At 35.7% G+C, this 21251-nt stretch overlaps 2 protein-coding genes and 1 pseudogene across 3 annotated transcripts; 1 reads left to right on the forward strand and 2 right to left on the reverse strand.

Moving 5' to 3' along the window:
* Window positions 1–9000: 9000 nt before the first annotated feature.
* LOC104672885 lies at window positions 9001–9484 on the reverse strand (annotated as a pseudogene). The gene has a single exon (XR_749454.2). The product of XR_749454.2 is annotated as a cytochrome c oxidase subunit 5B, mitochondrial pseudogene (transcript).
* A 7837-nt stretch (window positions 9485–17321) lies between these two features.
* LOC104672884 (olfactory receptor 9G1) lies at window positions 17322–18255 on the forward strand. Its single transcript, XM_010376749.1, is given in 2 exon segments — window positions 17322–17845; window positions 17847–18255. Coding segments are annotated over 2 exon segments (933 nt in total).
* Window positions 18256–19990: 1735 nt separating this feature from the next.
* On the reverse strand, window positions 19991–20974 carry LOC104672883 (olfactory receptor 9G4). Its single transcript, XM_010376747.2, has one exon. The coding sequence runs from the start codon at window positions 20972–20974 to the stop codon at window positions 19991–19993; it is 984 nt and encodes a 327-aa protein (XP_010375049.2).
* Between the last annotated feature and the right edge of the window lie 277 nt (window positions 20975–21251).

The following is a 21251-nucleotide window of genomic DNA, read 5'->3' on the forward strand; positions in this document are numbered from 1 at the left end:
GTACAATAATCTTTGTTTTGTACTTTGTCAAACCAATTATAACATAAAAAAGTAGAAATATTCTATCTGCTTAGGTTTTCCTGTTTTTCTGGACAAAACATGTACTCTTAGAGCAACCCATACTCTTTGCCACCTCAATGGGGTAAATAAATACTACACTCAGGTAATATATATCCTAAGCAATTTTTGAGATAATATTGGAACCGCTACTATTTATAAATAAGGCAAATTATGTCAAACTTAGAGTTGCAGAGTTAAAGTGAAAAGCTTATATAGTTCAAACAGAGTAAAAATAACTAGAAAATTAGTAATAGATATTTCATAGCAGGCACTAGGTATTAAATATAAGTAAGATTTAACCATAAAGAACGTGTACGCTAGATAGGAAGCAAGAAAGTAAGTAAATATGTGATTATAACACAACATGAAAAGCTGTTTAGCCTGACCAACACGGTAAAACCCCATCCCTACTGAAAATACAAAAATTAGCTGTGCACAGTGGCATATGCCTGTAGTCCCAGTTACTCGGGAGACTAACAGAGGAGAATTGCTTGAACCTGGGAGGCGGAGGTTGCAGTGAGCCGAGATCACGCCACTGCACTCCAGCATGGGCGACAGAGCGAGACTCCATCTCAAAAAAAAAAAAAAAAAAAAAAAGGAGAAGAAGAAGAAAAGAAAAGGCTGTTTAAACATTAAAGCTAAGAACACAATAAATTATGCTACCTCAGAATGAGGTTTTTCAATCAGATTAAGTTAATACTGTATATCTTAGGGATAACCTGGGGAACCTGAAGATAAAGAAGTTATCTTGTCATCTACTGTAATGGTATAAATACAGAATTTTGAAAAATATATGGAGATGATAACACAGATTAAAGAAAACTGATACACTCTAGGGTCAGTTGCATCTTCATTCCTGTCTTCTTTGTCTCCTTCATGAGCCTGTCTACACAGTGGCATGGAATGTATTCTAACATAATGCTTCATTTACATTATGTACTCTCACTCAGCAAATGAATTCCTTACATCTTAGTATTCTTCCATTGTTTCAATGGGCCCCCTTTTTTTTATTTTAAAAATATATACAGTTTTCTAATTGTGCCTGTTTCAATTTAATCTAGTGTTCAAAGTAAAAATTGTGAGGAATTGAATCGAAAAATGATCCAAGGTGTCTTTATCCAGATCCATTTATTTTCTTTCTTTTTTTCCTTTTCTTTCACTTATTGTATTTACTTCATCTAAATATAAGCTGAACATAATAACAGTATAAAAAATTGCATTATCCAGTCATCAAATTTGTTTACTTCTGATTTTGATAACATCTGATCCTGCTCATAAGCATATTAATTTTTAGGAATCAATTTTACACTTCCAGAGTAATTTTTTTTTTTTTTTTTTTTTTTTTTTTGAGACACTGTCTCATTCTGCAGCCCAGGCTGGAGTGCGGTGGTGCGATCTCGGCTCACTGCAACCTCCACCTCCTGGGTTCAAGCAATTCTCCTGCCTCAGCCTCCCGAGTAGCTGGGACTACAGGTGACACCGCTACGCCCAGCTAATTTTTTGTATTTTTGTAGAGACCAGGTTTCACAGTGTTGACCAGGCTGGTTGTGAACTCCTGAGCTCAGGCAATCCACCCACCTCGGCCTCCCAAAGTGCTGAGATTACAAGCATGAGCCACCGTGCCCGGCCTCATAGTAGCATTTTATCTTATAATGCACAAATATAACTCTTTGGTTTTGTATATTTTCCCTTCCCAAATTCTACAATTTCTATCCCTTTCTATAACCCACAACTAAAATTAAATAATATGAATAGCATTCTGTAATACCATCCATAAAGGTTTTTTAAAAATCATGCTATATTATGTTCCCTGCAATTTTTTTTTTAATTTTAGAATTCATCATTAGAATTTCTCTTGACCAATAAAAATTCTTTTTTAAAATTTTTATATATCAGCATATAACTCTGGAAAACAGACAAATCACTTTGTACTTAGCCATTCCTTGATTGATGAACTTTGGTTGTTGACAGCTTAAGTTATTTAAATTGCCACCAAAAACATATGCTGTAATAAATACCTCATAAGTATAAAATAATATACTGGTAATTGTTATTTCTAAAATAAATGTATACGGTTATTTCACATTCTAATAATATGTTGTTGGGTAAATATTTTGCACACATAAATTATAATTTTAAAAATTTTTAAATGAGAATAAATGCCATGCAATGTTATTTTTTCCAAGAAGTGTTTCCTCTTTTGTCCATTTTTTAATGAAATACTAACATTTTAAGAACGAAGTACTAACACTTCTATGAATAGTAACATTTACTAATATTGTGTGATAAAAAATGCAAAATGACAATAAAAGGTGTCTAAAATCAGCTATTTGATGTCATAGATAAAATATAGATGGTTTTCAAGCATTACCTTCTTTTCTACAAAAAGTTTATAATATTCCAGGCTTAGTTGGACACTGCTATTTTCCCTAATAGCCACAAAACACACATTCTGATTACAATTATAATCATGAGTAGTTGAAAAATAATGCTGCCAACCTATATAAAATTCCTTTAGTATTTATACATTCTCAAACTTCTTCCCAGAGTTAAAACTTTGAGCTTTATTGTATTTATTTTCATTCCATGTCTAATTAATGACTTGGTACACCAAAAGCTTTTACGAAGGATATTTTAATATATCTGTACTTTCTAATGTTTACGTGACAAGAGTTGAACGGTCCTAACGATGGACTGCATAAACTCAACTTCCAAATATTTCTAAAAGCTGATTTCCTACATAGGCTCTGTAATGAATTTCTTCAATTCTTTCTCCATGGCTTTTTTATTCAGACAGCAAGACACACTCCTCTTCAAGGAATTTTCTCAAAGAATTTAAATTTTCTGCATCAAACATGAAGCCATTCTGGCTTTAAAACGTTGAAAGAGTTAGCTCGATGGAGGAGAATTGTCTCCTTTACTCTCTTATCCTAAGCATCTAAGTGGTTCATCCTTCATCTAACACCATAGGGTTGAGACCAAGGTACACTTTTTAGCTAAGCTCAATTTTAAGGCACCAATTGTAGTATTAATTTTAATAACTGCAACCAAAGGTGACTGTTTTAAGAGTAGACAGGTGTAGACCCAGCCTCATGGCATTAAAGTAAGGTTCCCCATATCTGGCTTTAGATCTGCTTCTATATGACACAGAAAAAAATTCAGAATAGCCAAAATAATCTTGAAAAACAACAAAGTTAGAGCACTCACAACACCTACTCCATGAGCTCCTATAAACCTCCAGTACTGGAGATAATGCAGCACTTTATAAACATAGAAAAATAGATTCGTGGTACAGAATAGAGTCCAAAACACATGTATGTACAGATGTTCGATTGATTTTCTACTAAAAAGCCCACTCAATTTATATGGTACCTTAGACACATATAAATATCACCTACAAGGCTGTAACTAAAAGGCAATCAAACAAAAATAGGATAAAATATATTCCACATAGTAAGTATTAATGGTCAATATGCACATGATAAAGAAGCCCAACATCCTCAGCTATCAGGGAAATGTAATTACAGTAACAGTGGGATACCATTTTCCATCTACTAGTTTGAGTAAAATTTAAAATATTTCATTATCAAAGAGTGAGTGTCAACCTGATCAAGAGTATTAGCTCCTGAAATTATCACACTTGCTGATTACCATGTACAATGGTACTTCACTTTGGAGAACAGTGTGGTAGTTATAAATAATGTTAAATGCATTACTACCAGATGTTTCCAGAGTTCACCTTCTGGATGTTTACCAAAGGGGAATGAAAACATGTCCAAAAAATGTATACATTCATGTTATTGATAGCTCTATTCAAAATAGTATAAAATGGAAATATTTCAATTGTTCATAAACAAAAATATAAATTGTGCTATAATCCTAAAATAGAATACTGCTCAGCAATAAAATGGAATGAGCTATTGCTATATGCAGCAGCACAAATGAATTTAAACAGCATTAACCAGACACAACCTACTATATTATTCATTTTACATGAAGTTCTAGAACAGGTAAACTAATATATGGTGATAGAAACCACAGCAATTTTGAGCACGTGAATTCCAATGAACTAAGGTTTTGCTACCACTGTCAGCCATTTACTCTCCCACTAATTGGGATTACTTTTTAAAAGAGATCTTTTCCCCTGATATACAAGCTTTAGAAAATCTTAGAAGAGGGGTGGTTGCATGTCTTAATGCTGGGAAGCAGCAACTTTGGGGTGGAACTTACTGAAATGGATTAAAAATTTTGCCTTGTTTCAGAGCTACAAAAATTTTATGTATCAAAAATTATAATAGTCTTAAATTGAGTATAAATAATATTTAAATGCATGTGCTTATGTGATTATTTGTGATGTTATTTGTAAAAGAAAGTATATATACATATGTTTGAAGTGTTGAAAGAAAACTAGTACTTTATATTCTTTATCACATCACTCTTTGTAAGTGTTGAATATATTAGTATTTGTTCTTCTATGTTCTGTTTTGTGGCCTTAAGAAGTGTTTTAAACATATCTGAGTGTGTAAAATAGGAGAAAATGCCCCCTATTTGATGCTGCATTAGATATAAAACTGTGTACATATATTAAGAAAAAAAATTGTATCCTGAGATATAGTATGGAGGAATTTACTGCAAAGAGACTGGAGAACATTTGGGGATGATTAAAACACATTATTTAAATGTAAACTATATATAGTTGGCATTTTATTGTATGTAAATTATTGCTTTTTTAACAGAAACCAATATAATATGGCTCTTTTGTTTTTCTAGGTTTATTGAGTTATAATAGGCAAATAAAAATTGTATATATGTAAGGTGTACAACATGACAATTTTTTATTTTGTTTTATTTATTTATTTATTTATTTATTTATTTATTTATTTATTTATTGTAGACATGGGGGTCTTGCTATGTTGACCAGGCTCATCTTGAACTCCTGGGCTCAAGCCATCCTCCTGCCTCAGACTCCCAAAGTGCAGAGATTACAGGCATGAGCCACTGCACTTGGCATCACGATGTTTTCATAAACATATATATTGTGAAATCATTACCAAGATGAAGTTAATTTACATACCATTATCTCAGGTAGTTAATTTCTGTGTGTGTGGTAAGAACATTTAAGATCTACTGTGTCAGCAATTTTCAAGTGTACAATACAGTCTTATTAACTATAATCACCATGCTGGACATTAGATCTCCAGAACTTATTTATCCTCCATAATTTATATTTTATACTTAACTTATATAATTTACATTACACACTTACATGTAACATACTACATTATATAACTTACACTTTATACTCTTTGATCAACATCTCCAGTGGTTCCTACTCCTCAGCCCCAGCAACCACTTCTACTCTCTGCTTCTATGAGTTTGATTTTTTTAGATTCCACATAAAAGTGTGACCATGAAGTAAAATGTTACCCTTTTAATACTATCTTTAGTTGGCCTCTCAGAAGCTTTCCTCAAATTTCTATATAATTTACATAATTAAAATTTTTAAAGAATATATGATTTACTTAACAAATTTCTAAACTGTGTATTTAGTTTTCTGTATGTTATCTCACTGAAAAAATAATCTTATGAAGATCTTATTTATATATTTAAGTAACTTTTATTACTTCTGTAGAACAGATTTCCAGAAGCAGGTTTTCTTCCCAATGAAGATTCCATCTTTTCAGCTGTTTAGGGTCTAACATGAGTGATTTAGAATAATTATGTTCCTCTGTTCATGACAAATTTTCATTACTCAGCCAGCAAAGCCTCTTTCTTATTCATGTTTTAGTCTTTCTTGTTATGGACTGAATGGTCTATCTCAAAATTCATGCATTAAAGCCTTAATCACTAGTACTTCAGAATGTGACTGTATTTGGACACAGAGCCTTTAAAAAGGCGATTAATTTAATTAGGGTCATTTAGCTGGGTCCTAATTCAATAAAACTGGCAACCTGATAAGAGGAGAGATTAGGACAGAGAGAGGGAGATATACCAGGCACATAAACAGACCGAGGGACAACGGTGTGAGGACACAGTGAAAAGGTGGCCCTCTGCAAGCCCAGGTGAGAGCCCCAGAAGAAACCAAACCTGCCGAAACCTTGAGATTGGACTTCTATCCTTCAGTACTGTGAGAAAACAAATTTCTACTGTTTAAGCCACGCAGTCTGTGGTATTTTGTTATGATAGTCTTCAATACACCTTTCGTCTTCATTTCTTTACCCAGTCCCAACCACCACCATCGGGAAACTAACACAAAATAATTCAAGGTGAATCTGTTTGTTTTCTTGTGTTCTTACAAATCATACAATAGTTTTCAGGCCGGGCACGGTGGCTCATGCCTGTAAATCCAGCACTTTGGGTGGACGAGACCGGCAGATCACGAAGTCAGGAGATCGAGACCATCCTGGCTAACACGGTGAAACCCCGTCTCTACTAAAAATACAAAAAATTAGCTGGGCGCGGTGGCGGGCGCCTGTAGTCCCAGCTACTTGGGAGGTTGAGGCGGGAGAATGGCGTGAACCCGGGAGGCGGAGCTTGCAGTGAGCCGAGATTGCACCACTGCACTGCAGCCTGGGCGACAGAGCAAGACTCCATCTCAAAAAAAAAAAAAAGTAGTTTTCTATGTCATTGATTTATACTGTACATAAATGTCATCATGCTATATATCTCCATTTTCTGCTTTAATTTAAGGCCTATAGGAGCAGATCTTATGAAGGGGACTTAATTCCTAAATATGATAATTTCCCCAAGGCATATTTCTTTCTAAACAATTCCATTAGTCATTACATGGATAAAAATGCATACATACTAAATGTTTAGTGTTTTAAAAGATGCCTTTGTTCATCAGGGAATTTATGTTTTATACTTTGAAATAAGACGTGGAGGTAGACAACAGAGATAGTGACATAATAAATATATTATTTATAGATACAGGATTTTAAAATCTGATTGTGATACCATCAGCTTCTAGTTCTTACATATCCCATCTTGCAATAATGAATCTCCGAATGGAAATGAATTGCTTTAAAAGACACAGTTTAATCCCCATGACCCTTAGCTGTAATGAACTTGAATTCACTTCAATAATACAGAATAAACAGACTACCAGAAGGACTCATGGGGTGTCTGATTGACTTTCTAGAGGGAGACTTTGTTAAGAAACTAGTCCCATGTGGCATCTTCCCCAAAGACATAAAAGGCAATGTGTAGATAGTCGAGTTGCCTGTGCTTCAGAATTAAGTTCTCAAAGATTTTTAAAACCCCATTACCTCTCATTGCCACAGCCATGTATACTCTCATTAAGAACCTGAAGCAGATTCTCCTTCAAAGGTAGGTGGAAAAGACTTATCCTTTTTGTATAGTGACCATTAAAAGATCCAAAACCATACCTTAAAATGATCCACTTCACTTTTATTTTGGAAGACATTGGGATTTATGTATAATCAAATAATACAATGCTTAAACTAAAGTTTGTTTTTAGGATGTATAACTCATTTTAGGAATACAGGGCATCAAGTGTGATCAAGCTATTTATGCTTCCAAGTTAGAAATGGCATCATTATGTCTCAGATACTTAAGTAAATCATGTCACTACTGAAACTATGAATTTTTGCTCGCAGAGACTGTTCATATAATTTTTACTTTTGCAATATTATTTACAATAAAAATTGTATGTTGCACAGGATAACCTATGAAAGAAAATTGGATATACAACTACCCAAAGTTAAAATGATGCCTCTTTTTTTTTAGAATACAAGTATAGAATGCAAGTGTTCTCAGAAAAATTACCCATTCAATGTGATAATATACAAGCAAATATACGTAGAAGCATAGTATGTAATCCAGTGCAGTAATAGAAAATGCTTAAACCACCTATCTTGTCATAAAATAAATCTTTCAGCATTGTAGTTCAGAAGAAAGAGCAAAGAACTTCCATTAGATATCAAAAAGAAGAACTTCAATTTGCCGGGAGACATTTCCAAAAGCAGGGGCAAGACTTTATGATAAATTGCCCAACCCTAGATTCCAGACATGATGGGACAAAACCTCTACAATATTATCAAGACGAATAGAGAAAAACTCACTGCCTGGGTTGCCCTTAGTTTAACTAACCTAAAATAGAATATTCAAAAATAAATTTACCTTCTTTTCATTCTCCTTCAGATTGTGTAACAAAATAAAAGCCTAAGTACATGGAAAGTATTTAAAAAGCGCACCTTTTAAAAGGCTATTATTGTTGACTAAAACTAGTAAGAGGGAAAAAATAAGAACATTTTTAAAGTTAAAGGCTATTATTGTTAGACATTAGCCATAAAACACTGTACTAATTTAAAGATAACTCACTGGGGTCTGGGAACGGTGGCTCACGCCAGTAATCACAGCATTTTGAGAGGCTGAGGCAGGTGGATTACCTGAGGTCAGGAATTTGAGACCAGCCTGGCCAACATCCCGTCTCTACTAAAACTACAAAAATTAGGTGAACGTGGTGATGTACGCCTTGTAGTCCCAGCTACCTGGGAGGCTGAGGTTTAAACCTGGGAAGTGGAAGTTGCAGTGAGCAGAAATCGCGCCATCGCCCTCCAGCCTGCCTGGGTGGCAGAGTGAAACTGTGTCTCAAAAAAAAAAAAAAAAGAAAAAGAAAAAGAAGACAATTCATCTATCTTTCTACTCTCTCAATTCATTAGTATTTTTGACGATTGAACATGCCTAGAGAGTAATCAGAAATAAATAAAATGAGTATCATTTTATTTATTTTAAATTATTATTTTAATTTTTTATTTATTTTTAATTGTTGTGGGTACATAGTAGGTGTACGTATTTATGGCGTACATGAGATATTTTGATACAGGCATACAATGTGAAATAAGCACGTCATGAAAAATGGCGTATCCATCCCCTCAAGCATTTATCCTTTGAGTTACAAATAATTCAATTACATTCTTTTTTTTTTTTTTGCCAATGCAACAGCTAGTCTTTACTGGAAAGAAGAAACTTTACAGCACATTTTGAGTAACTTAGTGCAGGCGCTCAGTGTGCCAGCTGGTGGGGCACCAGCTTGTAATGGGCTCCACAGCGGGGGCATCGCTGGGCCTCGCCTTCATGCAGCCAAAACCAGACGACGCTGGTATTGTCCTCTTCACAGATGCAGCCCACTATTCTCTTGTTGGTGATGGAGGGGACTAAATTAGGGTCTTCCTTGGTGCCTGAAGCTCCCTTTGGGGGCAGTACATTGTATGGGTCCAGTCCCTTCCTTGCAGCCAGCATGATCTCCCTCTCCAACCCAGTCGCCTGCTCGTCATCGGTGGGAACACCACCTCCAGATGCCATGGAGCGCACCGCGGCCACGCCACTGGGGCCGCGAGCCCTCAGGGCCTGCGCGGCCAGCGCTCCAGCTCCGGGAAGTAACCTTGAAGCCATCGCGTCCTCTACTCTAAATTACATTCTTTACGTTATTTTAAAATATACAATTAAGTTATTATTGACTTTTTTTGTGAAAATATATTTTCATACCCATAATTTTTTTCCTATTTCTGTCTCTCTCCTACTTACTGGTACTTTTCCGTCACATTGTAGCTTATTGTTTTATACTTGTTAAATTTGTATTTTGCAAAAAAATCTTTAAATAACCTCTAAATTAGACAAAATTATTCTTTTTTCTTGATAAAGAATATGCTTTTACGCCTTTCTTATAATTTTTTATTAAAACACATCTTACTTTTTTGAGAGATTTTATTATAGTTCTAGAGATATTAATTAGTATTTTTAATTTAATAACCTTAAATTTTAGTGAAAACCTAGGAAGCCAGAAATCTTGAATTATCTGTCATATCCCATATTTTATATATGAAAATTTGTATAATTTTAAAAACATGTTTTTCTATAACATAATTTTATGTATATTCATAGAACCAAATCTATTTAGTCTTTCTATATTATTTTAGAATCCAAGAAAAGAAACCTATATTTATGGTCAGAATTTTGTTTTATCTTTTGATCTTATTTGGAAATGACTCAGACATTTAATGAATATCTATCATTTAAATCAATATAACATAACTTTAAGATTTCAAATTACATGAAAACTATATTTACAGACATTTACCTCATTTCTATTATCTAATTTATTCATTTTTTATAGTTTACATAGATTAGTTATGAAAATTGAGATATGAAATAAAGCTAGTCATCATTTCTAGTTATTTTCCTATTTTTATAACTTATGAGTATCAGGTGTATACCTAAGTAGAAATCTTAAAGTTAATTGTATGAATATTTAATTATAACTTAGAAGAGATAGCTATTTTTACTAAACAAACATTATTAAACTAGCCTTAATTATCAAAGAGTTGACAAAGATTGTTCTATTTTAGGCTGGGTTTTTAGTTTTATAACCTTTGGGTCAAACCCCAACACCCTAAAACATCTAGCAAAGACAAATATAAAACTCTACCAGTACACCTGGGCAAAAAGATATGTTGACAATTTGCTGATAATTTTAAAACCAGCTTTTTTATTAAAGATGCACTTAAGTCACATGAACAAAAAAGCATTTGGGTTATTATACATTTTATATGAGTGCTCATTTGTCTAAGCTATGTAAATAGAATTCCTTAAGAAATTTTTTGCCGTAAGGCACAGTGGCTCACGCCTGTTATCCCAGAAGTTTGGGAGGCCGAGGAGGGCAGATCACGGGGTCAGGATTCAAGACCAGCCTGACCAATTGGCATGGTGAAACCCCATCTCTACTAAAAATACAAAACTTAGCCAGGAATGGTGGCGGCACGTGCTGTAATCCCAGGAGGGGTACTCAGGAGGCTGAGGCAGAAGAATCGCTTGAACCCGGGAGGCAGAGGTTGCAGTGAGCCGAGATAGTGCCACTGCAGTCCAGTCTGGGTGACAGAGTAAGACTCCATCTCAAAAAAATAAAAAAATAAGAAATTTTTTGCCAACTATGCCAGATTTTACCATGTGGAAACAACATGCAACATAATACATGTTCATACACATATACACACCTAAACACATATATGCAGACACAAACAAAGATGTGATAACCATCAATAGGTAATCTAATGAAGGCTGCAGATCAAAATTTTGGGTGAAGCAATTTATATAGTAGCTTGGGTTTTAGTGTTGTTTATTTGTCTGTTTTTCTTAGCCTCTTTAACATTTCTATTTTGTTTATTCAGTCTCAAATGAGTTTAGAGTTAAATTTTCAGTTGTTTACATTTTAGTAGGACTGGTTGAATTGTACTAGAAAAACAAGATCTCCAAACAGTGGTGAACTAGTAACACATCTATCTTTTTTTTTTTTTTGCAGGTCTGTTTTGTTTGATTAACAAATGCAGGCAAGAAAGAATTTTAGCAGGATGTGTTGTGTTTTTTGGCAGGGGCTTGGGGGTTGGTCTTTGTGTGGCAGAAAAAGCAAATTTTTTAATGCCAGACAGAGATGACTTATATTGTTTTGAGTTCAAGATTTTGACCTGTTATACCTGAGATCCTAATATTTATATATATTTACCTAGTTCTTTTTATAGATTATTAATTTTTCAATAAATTATTTCATCACCATAAACAAATTTTAGTCAGGTAAACCTAAATTTATATTTTCTAATGGTGTCTAGGTTGTTGGTTACCATGGAGCTCTTGTAATTTGTGAAACTATTAATTTAAAAGCACTTTAATACTTTAAAAAAAATATTGACTAGAACGCTGTAAGCAGTGAGTTTTATGTCATCCCCAGTAGAAAAGTCAGCAGATTCAAAGTTGGCAGTAAGAAAAAACAAGAAAGAGAGAGAACTTAGAAGTCTCTACATGTTAGCATGATAGTTGCAGGTCTTTAAAAAGAGTTTAAATAATGAACATTTGAGCTCTGAATTTTTCTTGATGTAACATTGCTTGTCAATTTTAAAATATGCATAAGCATGGACCATAAAATGTGGCTAGCTGGAGTTCCAAAAACCTGTCATGCCTTTATGTTTAAAAAAACCCATTCTGTTTCTTAGTCATCTCTTGAGAGCAAAGAAAATACTATCATTCCTGTCAGGAAATGTCAGTAGTTTAGATCAGTGTTTTAGACCGTAGCAATTGCACTAATGGCTTTTAATTAGCCTTTCTGCACCCACCATTTAGAATATATTTTTGCTTTCAGAATATTTTTTTTAAAAATTAAGGGGAAAGAATCAAACCAAATCAAAAGAAACCAAGATAAGAGTGTTCACAAAAATTTCAACCTCGGCATAAAGATCAAACAAAATATTAAACTAGGCACAGAGACCAAAAGTGAATTCTCTACAAAAGACATGCCTCCTAGATAGAATGCAAATTCTGTAGAACTAGAGTACTCAATCCAGAAAGACACACGTCTTTACACCAGAAAAGATTTACCACAAAAGACGAAAAGTCTTTTATCACCCCAGGAGGGGTGCATAGTCCCTTATTAGGTGACTTTATAAAAAAAAAAAAAAAAAAAAAAAAAAACAGATCCTGACTAATATACAAAAGCCTATACTAAAAGAGGCAGGCTCAGCCTAAGAGAAGACTCATCAGGGCAGGAAAGCGAGCCAAGGAAGTGGAGGAAAGCACAAAGGGCTCAGGTGAGCACTGCATATCAGTTCAAGAATCACCAGTTTCTTTGGATCATTATCTTTTACGGGTTCTATTTCTGACACCGTATGTGTCAACCTAAATAACAAACACAGAGAGGCTATCTAAAAGAAAAATAGGTTGATTTGAGAATAGAGTGTTGCCATGGGAATACAAATGCCACAGTCAACTATAGACATATTCGGGGAGGTAATGGAAGACAAAGATTTTTTTTTTTAATGAGAATTATGTGATGATTTTGGAATAATAATCTTTGGCTACACAGATTGATGACAAGGGTGATGCCTGTTTTGTTGTTGTTGTTGTTGTTTTGTTGTTTGTTGGTTTTGCTGAAACATGCAGAGAATTTTTATTTATCACAAATGTTAATACTTATCTTTACTTGCAGAACAGAGTCACAGAGAGATATGCAGACAAGGTATTAGTAGGGTTCAAGGGTTTTGCACAACATCTAGTACACAGTAGGTTGCTTACTAAGGACTTGCCATATTTTGCTCAAATGCCAACTTTTGGTACCATAGGTTGTCATTTAGTCATTTCTTATATAGATGTCTTTTTGGATAGTTGTCATACTACAGTTTTACCAATTAAGTATTTCAGGCCATTTTTTGTTATTTTTTTCAATCATAGTTCAAGGTCAGGTAGTAGGGACCCCATCCCCCATCCCTTCCAGACAACAGAATAGTGCTCTTATTAGAAGTTCCTAAGACGGAGCAATTCCAGCATGTGAATTGTGATAGGACATAGCCGGGAAGATGAGAAACTGTAGCCATCACCCGGGGTAATATATTCCATCTCTGTTGATCCTTGCAGCCTGCGGGTCCTCTTCAGCGCCCTCTCCATTAAACCTATTAACATGTAGGATCCTCATCTGCTTCACAATGGTGCTTTTACCAGATTCTCCAGCACCCAGCAGTAGCAGGCGATGCGTGACCCGGTAGATGCCCAGTTGGACAGGCAGTTTCTGGGCAGATGTCCTTGCAGAAGTACTCTTTTTGTGTAAAGTTGTGATGATCTTTGTGCAGAAGTGTGGTTTTTTGCAGTTTTTGTGATAGTTTTATCAGGCATACAAGCATGAAAAACCTCTCTTAATTGCCTTCTCTGGCTCTTTTTGTCACTTTTTAAATTATTTTTATATATGTATGTATGTATTATAGAAACATAGTCCCATTGTGTTGCCCACACTGTTTTTGAACACCTGGGCTCCAGAGACCCTCCCAACTCAGCCTCCCAAAGTTCTGGGATTAAAAGCATGAATCACCATGCCCAGCCATATTTGTCACTTGTTTTTATTTAACACTATTAACTTCATTTTGATTCTGGAAACTTTTATAAATACAACTGATATTCATTTTAGTGTTTCTCAACATGACCTACAGACAACCCACATTACAAGCACTTGGGCTGCTTTAATGCAAGCAGATTCCTGGGGGCTTGCCTGCAACCTCCTAAGTTAGAAACACTGGGGCACTCTAAGGTACAAAGAATTGGACAACCATTTGTTACTTGAGTGTTTATAACATGCTAGTCACTGTATGTAGTCCTTATTTGAGTAAACTCCTTTACAACAACCCTAAGAAGAGATGAATTATCCCTATCTTACATATGAAGAAATTGAGGCTTTACATTGTTGACTAGTGATGAAGAACCTGAATTCTTCTCAGTTGCTGAAAGACAAATGCTTTTTCGAGGGTATCTCATCTGTCTCTAGTGTGAGCAATCAGCTCTGATTTCTTAGGCTTGCTTCCTAAACGTGATGACACATAATGACAGGCAATCTGTTGCTCAGATGAAAAACAATTTCTTCACAGACACTCCATTTGGGAAAACAAATATTTGTTTAGGCTGGCTATATTGTAGACTGATTTCTTTGTCCCTACACCTGTCTGCAAAAAACACAAATGACCTGCGATTACTGGTGCTGGGAAATGCATGCGGAATATCAAGCAATTCTGTAGTGGTTTTAGGGTATAATGACATCATTAGAGGACACCCAGAACATCAATTCTCTTGACTTGTTTCTCTTCTGAGTCAGGGTTACCCATTTGTTTATTCCATAAATATTTATTGTATATCTATTATATGCCAGGTACTATTCTAGGCAGTGGGGATATGTGACATGCAAAAGAAACAAAAATCCTTGCTCTATCCTGTGGGCTTCTATCTCCACTTTACCCCAGTGACCCAGTAAAAAAAGTAAATGGAGAGCCATACTGCCACAGGTAATTTTACCACTTAGGAACATTTTCCAGTTATTTTGTATTTCTTTACACAATTCCTAGAAAAGCCTATGAAGCTTTACAAAGTAAAATGCAAAGTTTTGGAGGAGTGGGGTCTCAATAAATGAAAATATCCTTTAAAGAGTGTTTCTTTTTTTATTTTATATTCAATATGTTTTATTCAATTACGGTAATTATACTTATAATATGAAATTGTCTAAAATGCATCCAGGGGAAACTTCTTCAAACTAGCCTCTGGGTCGTTTTAACATGTCTTTATAATCTTTGAATATTTTCTTAGTTTCTGCCACAAGATGTCCCAGACTCATCTTATGTAATCCTTGACCAAAACTTGGGAGGTTTAAGGAGCTCTGGGTCCCTTCAGTGGAAAAATGGTATTTAGCTACCAAAACTTGTGCTTTGTGTGCTCATAGCTGCTGGGTTTTCTTTTACTTTTCTTTTTTTCTTTATTTTACTTTAAGTTCTGAGACACATGTGCAGAACGTGCAGATTTGTCTTACCTAAGAATACATGTGCCATGGTGGTTTTCTGCACCTATTAACCCATCATCTAGGTTTTAAGCCCTGCATGCATTAGGTATTTGTCCTAATGCTCTCCCTCCCCTTGCCCTCCAACCCCCAATAGGCCCCAGCGTGTGATATTCCCCTTCCTGTGTCCATGTGTTCTCATTGTTCAACTCCCACTTATGAGTGAGAACATGTGGTGTTTGGTTTTCTGTTCTTGTGTTAGTTTACTGACAATGATGGCTTCCAGCTTCATCCACGTCCCTGCAAAGAACATGAACTCATTCTTTTTTATGGATGCATAGTATTCCATGGTGTATATGTGTCACATTTTCTTTATCCAGTCTATCATTGATGGTCATTTCTTAAGAGTGTGGTTGGATTTATTATTATCACAAAGATAAGAGGACTACTGGATGTTTAGTATGTAGTAGACAAGTATGAACACATCCTGCATCCATAGGGACAGCCCTATGCAAAGAAAAATGTTCCATTCCCTACACCCAGACTCCCAATGCATATTTGTGCATTAGAAAATATTGTTATAATTACATCAGTTTGAAATCTACTCTGCTCTACAGACAAAGAAAACTTATATTTTGCAAGGTCCTCCTATACAACAATTTAATAAAACCAAGGAAAGATTGTGGTTTACTTTGTTTGGAACTTTGTCAAGACTTGATGAACTTGTCAGGAAAATATCACCAATATCAACATGACTCCTGATATTTGAGTCACCAACACGTTAATGATGATTCTACATGTGTCGATTTTACTATTTATATCTCACTAAGTGATCCAGCATTTATATATTGAAATTCAAATTATTTTATAATACAACCTGTATTGTAATTATTTCATTATTTGTATTGTGAATTATTTTTCTTTTACATCCATTTACATTAGACTTAGGATAGTTTGCATACACATACATACATGTTTATACTTAGGTTACATCAACTATACATATTATTTCAAGAATCTAAAGGAAGCATTTCTAAATGTTTGTTTGACAAGAAGATTTTTCCAATATTATGGCATTCAGAACTATTGCTCTAGACAATATCAACTTGGGATAACTGTCCTTTTAAGAACCATGTCCAGGGCTGCTTATAGAGATGAGAAGTAATGCTGAGTCTCAATATTTTATACCCCAAATACCCATAAAGAAATCACACATTTTTTTACTTGGCAGAAACAGATAAACTCATTGGTCTTTACCCAAGCTTCACCCTAATTCTCAACCGGATTCCTTCCCTGGAATTCATGATAAATGTACCAAAGACTCCTGTGGAGTAACTAAGCAGATACTTTTTTCTGTGATTGTGGAAAAATACATTGTTATCACCCTCTAAACCATAGTGTTTAGAAGGTTTCAATTTTCATAGGCTCTGAACAATTTGTCCATCCATAGCTGGGAACAGGAAAAGAATTTTTTTTTCTCTCAGTGTCTAAATTAGACGAGCTCTTTCCTAGTTGGTTTTTATCCTATCATCTTGTTTTATTTTCTTATTAGCATTTAACATTAATTGACACTGTACTTATTTGTTTTTTATGTATCTCTCCCTTCTAAAATAAAAGCTCAGTAGGATAGGAGTCAGCCCTATCATCTTCACTGCTATATCCCACTGTCTGGAACAGCACATAGGGCTCAATAAATATTTTGTTTTTCAAGAAAAAATTAATAAACCTCTCAATAGCATGAAGGCTTTTCTGTTATTAAATGCATTTTATTACAATAAATATATTGAAGCTCAGAAAACTTCTATCACCTGCCCAAGGCAGCCAAAATTCCTGCTTAGTGTTGGTTATATTATTGCAGGTGCTTAGCATCGAAAATGCCATCATTTGGTGTTGGTTGAGGCAATTAAACTCTCTTCTACTCTATTTGTAGGTGTGGTATCCGTAAGCCATGCAGAGGAGCAATCACACCATGACTGAGTTCATCCTGCTGGGCTTCACCACAGATCCAGGGATGCAGCTGGGCCTGTTTGTGGTGTTCCTGGGCGTGTACTCTCTGACTGTGGTAGGAAATAGCACCCTCATCATGTTGATCTGTAATGACTCCCGCCTCCACACACCCATGTATTTTTTCATTGGAAATCTGTCATTTCTGGATCTCTGGTATTCCTCTGTCTACACCCCAAAGATCCTAGTGACCTGCATCTCTGAAGACAAAAGCATCTCTTTTGCTGGCTGCCTGTGTCAGTTCTTCTTCTCTGCTGGACTGGCCTATAGTGAGTGCTACCTGCTGGCTGCCATGGCTTATGACCGCTACGTGGCCATCTCCAAGCCCCTGCTTTACGCTCAGGCTATGCCAGGGAGATTGTGCATCTGTTTGGTTTTACATTCCTATACTGGGGGTTTTGTCAATGCAATAATATTAACCAGCAACACATTCACACTGGATTTTTGTGGTGACAACGTCATTGATGACTCTCTGTGATGTCCCACCCCTGGTGAAGCTGGCATGCAGGGTGAGAGACAGCTACCAGGCTGTACTGCATTTCCTGCTGGCCTCCAATGTCATCTCCCCTACTGTGCTCATCCTGGCCTCTTACCTCTCCATCATCGCCACCATCCTGAGGATCCGCTCCACCCAGGGCCACCTCAAAGCCTTCTCCACATGCTCCTCCCACCTGATCTCTGTTACCTTATACTATGGCTCCATTCTCTACATCTACTCTCGGCCAAGTTCCAGCTACTCCCTTGAGAGGGACAAAATTGTTTCTACCTTTTATACTGTGCTGTTCCCCATGTTGAACCCTATGATCTACAGTCTGAGGAATAAAGACGTGAAAGAAGCTCTGAAACAATTCTTCAAGTCAGCGTAATCCAAAGTCTGAATTGACCTAAGGTTCCCAAATCAGTGCTAAGTGATAACAAACTGCTCAGAGAGGTTACAGAACTAGATTTCTATTTCTTTTTTATCATTGAACAAAATTCAACAGAAAAAATTTTGCTTCTTTGTATTTTTGTTTGTTTGCTTGTTTGTCTTTTATGGTTTTGATATCAGACTATAATATATACTACAGAATTGTAGGTTCAATTTAATATTGATACAGTTTTTAAAATTCAGTATCTCCGATTAATGCAAAATGGAAGAGTAATACTTCTGACATCCTAAAGTAAAACCAAATTTTACTTTGTTATTTCCCCTAATATTGACCCAATTACTTTTCCTACATAGTGAGTATTGTGGAGATGAAAAGAAATCATAATATGGATCATTGATATTTGTGGGATGCACCCCAAATCCTTATAGTTAAGTACTCAAACAGCTTCCTTTGTGATAGAGGCATAAGAATGTTATGATTATTTTGATGGAAAGAGGCAGGATGTGTTGGAAAACAAATGCAGCTGAAGAGAAAGATGAGAAATGTCACAGCAAAGACAAATGAAATGGCTACAACGATATGTCCCACATTTTTAAATTTTAATTAGTTGTGTAAATGTGCTCATTCCAGCAAACGCTATAACATTTCATTAACAAAGTGCTAACCTCTGAGCCGCAAGCTTCTGATTTGAAAACTGTAACCAATAATCCTTAACTTGCCGTCTTCTAAAGCTACTGAGTGAAATATCAACTCAACCTGCCATCACCAGGGGGTTCGGTGACAGAGTTTATATCAGAGTTTAGGGAACTGGGCTCAAGGCCAAGGCTAGTTGCCACATGGTTAGCAACACGTTTGATTTTTCAGGATTTCAGGCATCGACCTAAACAAGTTTATCAGTTCTTAGGAATGTTCAAGGCCCAGGCTGGGTTCAGGCCAGCGGCAAACATGCAGCTTATGTCTTTTGCTCAGGACAAAGGAAAAAGAAAGGTAACTAGGGAGCGGTGCTTCCTGTTGCTCATTTGTTTCATTTTGTTTGATGTTGTTACATCACTGTGTGACCTGAGAGAGAGTACTGTGGAGTTCTCACTCCTTGTTAGAGAGAACACTCTTTTAGGATGATATGCAATTCTAAAGACACATATTTATTCATTAATTTAGAGATAGTTTTGCTGTTGTCATTGTTGTTTGTAACCTGAACAACTCTTAAACATCTTCCTAATTTATTCTCTTTACGTAGAAGGCATGAGGTTTACAAAGATCCTTCCTATATGCTCAATTAGAGCATTCTGAAGAAATTTTGAGGAAATGATTTTCTTAAAATAAATATTTGTAAAATCTTGAGCATATTTCCAGAAGTCTCACTCTTTCAGATATTCTTGTCACCTAGTAAAGATTGCTTGCCAAGCTTCAAAGTCAAACTATACTCATTAAACCACATAATTTCTTTTGTTCCCCAAGATCTCTCAAAGGCAGCAAACACAATGAAATCGACGAAAGATTGAATACTGCCGAGGCAAAATACCGTATTGCAGAATGTCAAACAACCCAATACTATAAGTTTTAAATATTGCTTTGTTTTGCTTACATCACAACAAACTAATAATAATTAAAGACTCATGTGGTCAGTCTTTTAATGTCTTAAATATGACTTATTGAATTTAAATGAACTACAGAAATGCAAACAAACATTTATAAGACAATGATCTGGAAAATTCAATAACAGCATTTGCAAAGAGAATAACCTTCATGTTTGTGGTCGTATAGTCTGTGTTGCTTTCCTGAAGGCCTCTTTGATATCTTTGTTTCTCAGGCTATAGATGAGAGGGTTGAGCAGTGGGTTGATCACAGTGTAGAACAGAGCAGCTACTTTGTCCCTCTCTAGGGAGTAGGTGGAACTAGGCCTTGAATACATAAACAACAATGATCCATAGAAGAGCATGACTGAGATGAGGTGGGAAGCACAGGTGGAGAATGCCTTGCGTCTCCCTGAAGCTGAATGGATTCTCAAGATAGCCAGGAGGATGTTGACATAGGAAATCAGGATAGCAAGAATGCTGGAGAGGACTGTGAAGCCCACCACACCAAGGAGAACTTTTTCATAGACCCTGGTGTCTGTACAGGACATTTTTACCAATGGTGGTGCATCACAGAAAAAGTGGTCAATGATATTTTTACCACAAAAACGCAGGCGGAATGTATTGGCAGTATGGGCTATGGCATTCAAAAATCCTCCTATGTAGGAGCCAGCAACAAGCCCAGTACAGAGGGCAGTGGACATGGTACCTGAGTAAAGCAATGGGTTACAAATTGCTGCATGGCGATCATAAGCCATGGCTGCCAGAAGATAGCATTCAGTGTAGGCTACAACACAGGAAAAAAACAGCTGAGCCCCACATCCAGCCAGGGAAATGCGCTTATCTTCTGAGACACAATTGGCCAGGATTTTGGGGGTATACACAGAGGTATACCAGAAATCCAAAAAAGACAGATTACCAATGAAAAAGTACATAGGCGTATGCAAGTGGGAATCAATTCGGATTAAGATAACCAAGGTCATGTTTCCTGACAAGGTTATCAAATAGAGCATCAGAAACACTCCAAATAGAATCAGCTGCCACTGGGGGTTCGCTGAGAAACCCAACAAGATGAATTCAGTCAGGATGGTGCGATTTCCCACGTCCATGTCCACAGAGGTGAAAGCCTGACTATCACAAGAAGGGAAAAGCATCACTTAGTGATTTTTGTATTGACACAAGTTAACAAGGGTATCAATTATTACTAATTTACAAATCAACAATTACTAAGAAACTTGTAGATTTTTCTCCCTTACTATCTAGAATTATAGGACTTCAGTCCATGATTTGGAAAAATTACTGGAATTGGAGTCAAAAATAATTTGAAAATTAGGAATTTTACTTATTAACTATTTAATGCAGGGCAAGTCTCATATTCTCACAAACATGAAAAGAAAAATGAAACTCACAAGGATAACTAATTACTTCTTT

Source organism: Rhinopithecus roxellana, chromosome 15, assembly GCF_007565055.1.
Source record: "Rhinopithecus roxellana isolate Shanxi Qingling chromosome 15, ASM756505v1, whole genome shotgun sequence".
Lineage (NCBI taxonomy): Eukaryota > Metazoa > Chordata > Mammalia > Primates > Cercopithecidae > Rhinopithecus > Rhinopithecus roxellana.

Coding starts and splice junctions, on each gene's coding strand:
- LOC104672883 (XM_010376747.2), bottom strand. CDS start 20,974: ATGCTTTTCCCTTCTTGTGATAGTCAGGCTTTCACCTCTGTGGACATG.